Source organism: Urtica dioica, chromosome 6 (genome assembly GCF_054948205.1).
Source record: "Urtica dioica subsp. dioica isolate 48M chromosome 6, U.dioica_male_clone48M_v1_H2, whole genome shotgun sequence".
Taxonomy (NCBI): domain Eukaryota; kingdom Viridiplantae; phylum Streptophyta; class Magnoliopsida; order Rosales; family Urticaceae; genus Urtica; species Urtica dioica.
The window spans coordinates 3,136,256-3,143,973 of record NC_142761.1 but is presented as its reverse complement, the minus strand read 5'-3'; the positions used below and the strand labels follow the sequence as shown (position 1 = coordinate 3,143,973).

General features: G+C 36.0%; 1 protein-coding gene across 1 annotated transcript; it reads left to right on the top strand.

Moving 5' to 3' along the window:
• Positions 1-5,306: 5,306 nt before the first annotated feature.
• BUD2 (Adenosylmethionine decarboxylase family protein) lies at positions 5,307-6,770 on the top strand. The gene has a single exon (XM_089616404.1). It carries the CDS (start codon positions 5,385-5,387, stop codon positions 6,417-6,419), a length of 1,035 nt encoding a protein of 344 aa, XP_089472530.1. The 5' UTR covers positions 5,307-5,384; the 3' UTR covers positions 6,420-6,770.
• Positions 6,771-7,718: the final 948 nt, after the last annotated feature.

Below are 7,718 nucleotides of genomic sequence, written 5' to 3'. Positions count from 1 at the left end.
TTTATCGGTGGAAAATTTCGCAGATGGATGTCAAGAATGCTTTCTTATATGGTGATCTTCATGAAGAAATCTATATGACGTCTCCTCCGGGTATCGCGCATCAATTCGGGAATGTCTGCAAGCTTCGCAAAGCTCTTTATGGTCTCAAGCAAGCCCCCAGAGCATGGTTTGAGAAGTTCTCCACCGCAATCATCTCTCTTGGTTTTCTACCTAGTCACCACGATTCAGCCTTGTTTGTCAAGCGCACGCCTACAGGTCGTATTCTCCTCTCCTTGTTTGTTGATGATATGATTATTACTGGTGATGATTATGATGGAATTGAATCGTTGAAGTCCGACTTGGCTCGTTGCTTTGCTATGAAAGATTTGGGTTCGCTACGTTACTTCTGGGTATAGAGGTTGCCTCTTCCCCAAAAGGCTACCTTCTATCCTAGTCAAAGTATATAACGGATCTCTTTGACCGTGCACGTCTTACTGACAACAAGACGGCTAACACTCTTCTTGAGAGAAATGCTTGCTAATGTCCTTCAGATGGGTCTCCTCTACTTGATCCTAGCCTATATCGTATTGTGGTAGGCAGCTTGGTCTATCTCACGGTTACTCGTCCAGATATTACGCACGTCGTCCATGTGGTTAGTCAGTTCGTCACTGCTCCTACTACAGTTCATTGGGCTGTTGTTCTTCGTATCCTTAGGTACCTTCGAGGCACTCAGTTTCAGAGCCTATTTTTTTCTTCTTCATCATCGTTAGAGTTGCGCGATTACTCGGATGCTGATTGAGCTGGTGATCCTACGGATCGAAAGTCCACCACTGGGTTCTGCATTTTCCTTGGTGATTCACTCATTTCTTGGAAGAGTAAGAAGCAAGATGTTATTTCTCGCTCTTCTACAAAAGCTGAGTATCGTGCCATGGCCTCGACTACTTGTGAGATTGTTTGGTTGCAGTGGTTGCTTGATGATTTGGGAATTACTCTTCGCCATCCTACACCATTGTATTGTGATAATCAGAGTGCTATCCAGATTGCCCGCAATTCCGTATTTCATGAGCGCACCAAACACATCGAGATTGATTGTCATGTCACACACCATCACTTACAGCTTGGTACTATCACATTGTCTTACGTTCCCTAATCTCTTCAGATTGCCGACTTGTTCACGAAGGCTCACTCCACGCGTTTCCGCTTCTTATCTGACAAACTCTCGATGCTTATTGATGTAGCATCGTGAGTTTGCGGGGGGAATATTAGCGTAGTATTATTATTATTATTATTATTATTATTATTATTATTATTATTATTATTATTATTATTATTATTATTATTATTATTATTGTGTAAGGGTATTTTAATCATCTTTGTATTTAGGATTTTTGGTTGTATGGCTATATAAGCCCTACCAGACTATTGTATTATTATTCACTTGTTTATATGCAACACTCCACCATCTCTAAATTATCAAAATTAACATCTTCTCTAAAAACACGCCACAAAAAATAACAAACACCACCAACGCAAGGGGGGAGTCGCGGCGGAACGGGCCACGAAGCCGGGGAAGGCGGAGGGATAGGACGACGAAGGTGAGACCAGATCCGAGCATGTCAGGAGGGGGGAGACAGAATCCAACGGGATAGCCAAGGTAGAAACTGACGAGAATGGCGTGAAATGCTTCAAAAATGATGGGATAGAGAAGATGATGAAATCCCTCATCTCCTCCTAAGTCGGAGAATACCGGAGAGTGTTGTCTCAGTCCTTAAAAGGAGGATGGTGGTAGAGAACAAAGAAACTTTAAATTTTTATTGTGGAGAGAAAAAGAAAGAGGAGAGAGAAAGTAAATTAATTAGTAATTAATTTAGCATGAATTTCATAATGAAGATAGAACTCCCTAGCAAATAGCAACTAATTCGTTTCAAAAAAAAAAAAAGCAAGTAGCAACTAATTAATGAGGTTTTTGTAGGGTATTTATGTGTCTAGCTAGCTAGATATGTTAACTACCCTATAAAAATTATATGCTACAATCTATATGTGGGTGTAAGCTTTTCCGCATAGAAGCTTCTTTCATAGCTGAAGGTTTTGAATTATTATTGGTATGTATTTATATTTATTTATATAAATCTTAAAATAAAAGCCAAGAAGACCGTAGGAGATGTGTTTGAGGTTGGGTGTGAATTTGTGAAACTTCATTGGAAAGACCACTAATGCACTAATTACTTCCTTTTCCTTCAAAGTCACTGTTCCTGCATAAAACTTTACAGCCACACCACATAACTATAGATACAATGGGTCTTTTGCCAAACAAAAAAAAAAAAATCATAATATAAAAGCAACCTATTTAATTGGGTATGTCGGACGTATGTGGTTCGCAAAATAATTATAGGCTTTACTTTTTTGTTTTGGTGATCAAGATACAAAACCATGTAAATTTTGTGTTTGGCTAATCAAAGTTGATATAATTTGCTACTATATATATCCATGTATTTTGTCGATTTTTATTTTATTTTTTAGAAGTGATATTATTGATCAAATTACAAGTGGTACTATTGATCAATATTATATTATTTAGTACAGAGACATTAAGATGAAAGATGATAAATCATTCACTTGTAAATGAGTATTTGTAAATGGGTTTAGGGGATTCGAACGAACTCAAAGATATATATGGAATTATCACTAGGTCAACAGTTGATTTTTTTTTATTATTATTTGGTGTTTTGAAGGATAATATATGAGATGGGCACACCTTGTTTAGCTAATTGGGATCACTATATACGAGATGCAGAGGCTTTTGCATGCATGCTTCGACAAAATACCCAAAAAAGATGAAGCTAATAATAGTTTTGGCCACTACTAATTAAAACATTACACTATAATTAAAGTTGAGATACATCCAATAAGAAGTTTGCAAGCTGTACGATAAATTATTATAGAATGTTTACAAATTGTGACTACTCTTAAATTAGGGTAAGTATTATATATATATATATATATATATATATATATATATATATATATATATATATGAACAAATAGTATATGTTTTAGAATGATGAGGGATGGGATGCCACGTAAGCAGATGAAATTGCATGCATGGGGAATAAAAATGATGCAAGATTTGGAATTGGGTTTGATTTCACGTACGGAGCCAGCTACCCCTAATTCAAGGATATTCTCATTATTTATCTGCCACGCCTGATTCCTATTGTTTAGTTTTTTTTGGGGTTTTGCCAATGAAATAATAATTGTTGCACAACCATATGTATATATATATATATATATATATATATATATATATTTAAATGTATATGTATATTTAAATGTATATGTATGTATGCACATTCATCAGAATTTTGAGCACGTCTCTACTCGAGCCTTTTTCTGAAATCTATTTCTTTTGCAACAACAAGAAAAAAAATATTAAAATTAATTAATATGGACAATCTTCTAAAACTATAATTGATTCTTTGAATGGTAAAATTTGTCCTCCTTGGATCATCAATGCATATTGAAAATTATTATTAGAGACTTTAGTAGGGATAGGTATCTTAAAAAAAGTTAACTCATCTATATCTCTTACAATCTTCCTTTTTTTTATCTTTTTTTTTTTATCTATTTAGTATGATATAACCTCGATATTCCTCCGTCATAAATGAGTGTTATGAATAAAACTCTCCATAGTTTCGCCCACATTTTTAAAAAATAATATAAAAAATTATTATTGTCTCTCTTTCAATTTTCAAGTATAACCAAGCCAGAAATTCCTTGGTACTCTTCATAATTTGTTGTAGTGTAAAAAACAAAAATGTGTAGCTACAAGTACCGGGCAAAACCTATGAGCAGCTAATTAATAAGCTATATTCATTAAAATTGTTGTCTTGCATTGGTACATATGATATATAGATACAATTTTGTTTGTGTTTTCACACAACTATGTCTTGGATATAATGGCGCTTTGTAATAGTGATATTTTCTTATGTTAGTTTTGACAGAATTCTAAGCCATCTTTTGCTATGTTTCTTTTTATGATGACTGTGGCCCATTTTTATGGAACTTTCTTAACGTTTAATCCGAATATTGGTTACTCGATTTTCATTTTGAAAAAGAAACATTTAACCATGCATTGCATACCAAACATATTATAGCATGGACATTGTAAAAGAAACATAATTATTTTTTGAGAAGATTTTTCATGATTTGGTCCTTGTACTACCATCAAATTTTGGAGGATAATCACTATGTTTTCTTCAAGTTGGTCGATAAAGACGGATTGAAGATGAATCGATCATTCTTGATTCATTTTTATGAAAACTAAAAACATTTTGGGATTATTTCCACAAGTACTTTGTAGGCTAACTAATTAATCGATGGCGGTTTATGTCGATGGACTTTTGTAGATCATATTTGCCTAAATCAAGAAAACTACGTGACCACTAATTACTATTCAAGATCAAGCTTTCTCGTCTTATTTATTATATTACAAATTAAAGCCATTCTTTGAATAAATTGATTATAAATATAAAACAAACAACAACAACCCCAATCTAGTTTGCCACATAAGTGTTCTTAATGAGTTTAAAAAAAAAATCCTCTCGATTTATGTAGCAAAAAAATACTTGCCCATAAGAAGAGGCAGATCAGATTTACATGCCAACCCAAATCATAATTTAATTAATATCAATATTTAGAGAATATCTATTCATATTATTTTCAGAAGAGGAAAATCAATAAGAAAAACATAATTCTAAATTAGCTTCAAATCACCCTACTATAAATCTCAACCTATTGTAATGGCACAATATGCACTCTTAATCTAAAGAGAAGAAAAAAAAAAAAGGAAAAGAGAAAGAGTATAGGGAGTGACTAGAACTACTATTTAGTAGTATAATAATAGTTATAGTTATAGTGGAGGACTATTTCTGATAAATAAATAAATAAATAATAGTGGAGGACTATTTTCAGTCACAATAATTTTGTACAAAAAAAAAAAAAAAAAAACCTAATTGCGCGTGGTCATAAATCCCGTTCCTTGTTTTTTTTTAAAAAAGATCTTGTTTTTGCACACTCAAAAAACACACACAATCCACGTAAGAAACAAAACAAAATAAAATAAAATAAAATAAAAAACCCAAAATCCAGTTAAGCATGTTTGTAATGTATATGCATGTTTTTTTTTTTTTTTTTTTTTTTGTGTATTTTCACTTCATAATGCTTGCAATGATGATCCTTGGTTGCCTCAACCCGCATGCCCTTCTCTCTCTCTCTCTCTGAACAACGCACCTATAAATACAATCCACACCCCACTTCTCTCTCCCACCTGTAGTACTTCTCTCTCAAATAAAATATCATACTCTAAAAACCAACTTGCAAACTTTTAAACTCAAAGAGAGTCAAAAATGGCAATTTCGGGTTTCGAAGGGTACGAGAAGCGCCTAGAGCTCCACTTCTTCGGAGACGACCCGGCCCAAGCCCAAAAAGCCCCCAATTCGGGCCCCGTGGGCCTTCGCCAGCTGGACTTCGACACTCTACAGCAGGTCCTAGACGAAGTCCAGTGCACCGTCGTCTCCGCGCTCGCCACGTGGCAGCTGGACTCGTACGTCCTGTCCGAGTCGAGCCTGTTCGTGTACCCAAACAAGGTGATAATCAAGACCTGTGGAACCACTCAGCTCCTGAAATCCGTACGGCCTCTGGTTCACCACGCCGCCAAGCTCGGCCTAACCCTAGCCTCTCTCCGGTACACTCGCGGCGACTTTATCTTCCCCGATCAGCAGCCATTTCCTCACACCTCGTTCCGCGACGAGGTTTTTTTCCTCCACGGCGTTATCCCCGCCGCTCTGATCCGCCGCAAAGCCTCCGTCATGGACTCCTGGAACGTCTTCTCCGCCGCCATTAACGACGGCGAAGAGGAGGAAGAGGAGTGTACGATCGAGATCTGTATGACGGAGCTCGATCGGACCTGCGCGGAGAGGTTTTACCTCCGGGAGGGAGGTCCGGCCGGCGGAGACAACGCCGGGAGAGAGATGACGGAGATCACCGGGATCGGACGGATCGTTGCCGGAGACGACGTGTGCGATTACGCTTTCGATCCTTGCGGATACTCGATGAACTCGATTGACCTCGCCGGGAAATACTCCACTGTCCACGTCACGCCGGAGGAGGGATTCAGCTACGCGAGCTTTGAGACGGTGGTTTCTGGCGCCGGAGGAGTGATCGACGGCGGTGAAATAGCGCGCGTTGTGAGAGGCGTGGAGAGAGTTTTCCGGCCGGCGAAGATGTCGGTTGCGGTGACCGGAGGCGGAGAGCTCGCGTGGCGAAGAGTCGCGGCGGCGCTAGAGATCGCCGGGATGAAGCGGCGGAGTTGGACCGCCGATGAATTTCCTGCCGCCGGAGATGTGGTTTACCAGACTTTCGCGAGTCGCCGGAAACCCTAACCGCCATGGAAATAGAGATATTTGCTCGGATTTTTTTTTTTAAATGGAAGGAAAGTGCCAGAAGCGGAGAGAGAAGAATGGGGCGTTAGTTGATGACGTGGAAGGATTCTATTGGTGCATGTGGTTGTCGAATATAAGAGGTTTGACTTATGGATATTATAGAAAACTAAAAAAAAAAAAAAAAAAAGATTGACGTGGAAGCATGAAGAAAAAAAAATATTCTCAATCATGATAATGAAATGAAACCCATTTAAGCTTGTCACGCCTATAAGATTTTGAGGAGGTTCGTGTAGTAGTGCGTCCAAAAGGGTAAAAAGAAAGAAGCTTATATGAATATTTTTTTCCTTTTTCTTTTTTCTTTCCTCCTCTTGTATTTACTCTGTTCTACTTCTATTCATTTTTCTTTCTCCCTACAATATTGTCTCTTTTTTTTTTCTTTATTTATGATCTTAATTATATATTATTTCTTATCACAAAAGTGCACGAGTCGTTTGTCATGTTGCTTGACTTTTTGTTTGATAAACGAATCAACTTTTGGTTTTTGCATGCATGGGAAATAATATGCATATACATCTATTAAATATTAATCAGCTATACGTACATTATATCTATCTTTAAACTGAACACGTTTCATGTTTAATAATGACCATAATGTTTTATTCTGGCGTGGAAATTACCAAACCTCTATAATATATGTATATATGTAACAGACACATTATATATCATCATTCTTGGTTTTTTTATCCAGAACATAATCATACGAAACTTTTCATTATTGCTCGTGATTTGGTTCGCACATTATGTAAATGGAAAAAAAAAAAAAAAAGATGTAACCAACACGTGATTATGAATTATGATTGAGTTTTTTTTTTAGTGATCGATGTGATTAATTTTTCAGTCTTGCTTGGTTTGATATGGTATTATAAATCATATATAGCTTATGTATTTTAAGCTCTTCAGTCTCACATATGCATAGAGGCTTAAATCATAATTAAGTCATATAATATGTTTGTATATATGCATGTTTGATTATTCTATAATGTCATTATATTTTTCTGACGGATAATTATTAATTTTCTTACATTTTGTTTTGTCTGGTTTATTTTTGTGAACTGAATTTTTTCTTTTAAGAGAATTTTTTCCCGTGTTGATAAAATTCTATAACCTGATAAATCAACTTTTGATATTAATTTACAATATATTTTTGTATGTATTTCTGTAAAAAAAAAATAATAAATAAAAAAAAATAATAAATAAAAAATAAAACCCAACCTTTAAGCTCCACTGAAACGATAGATA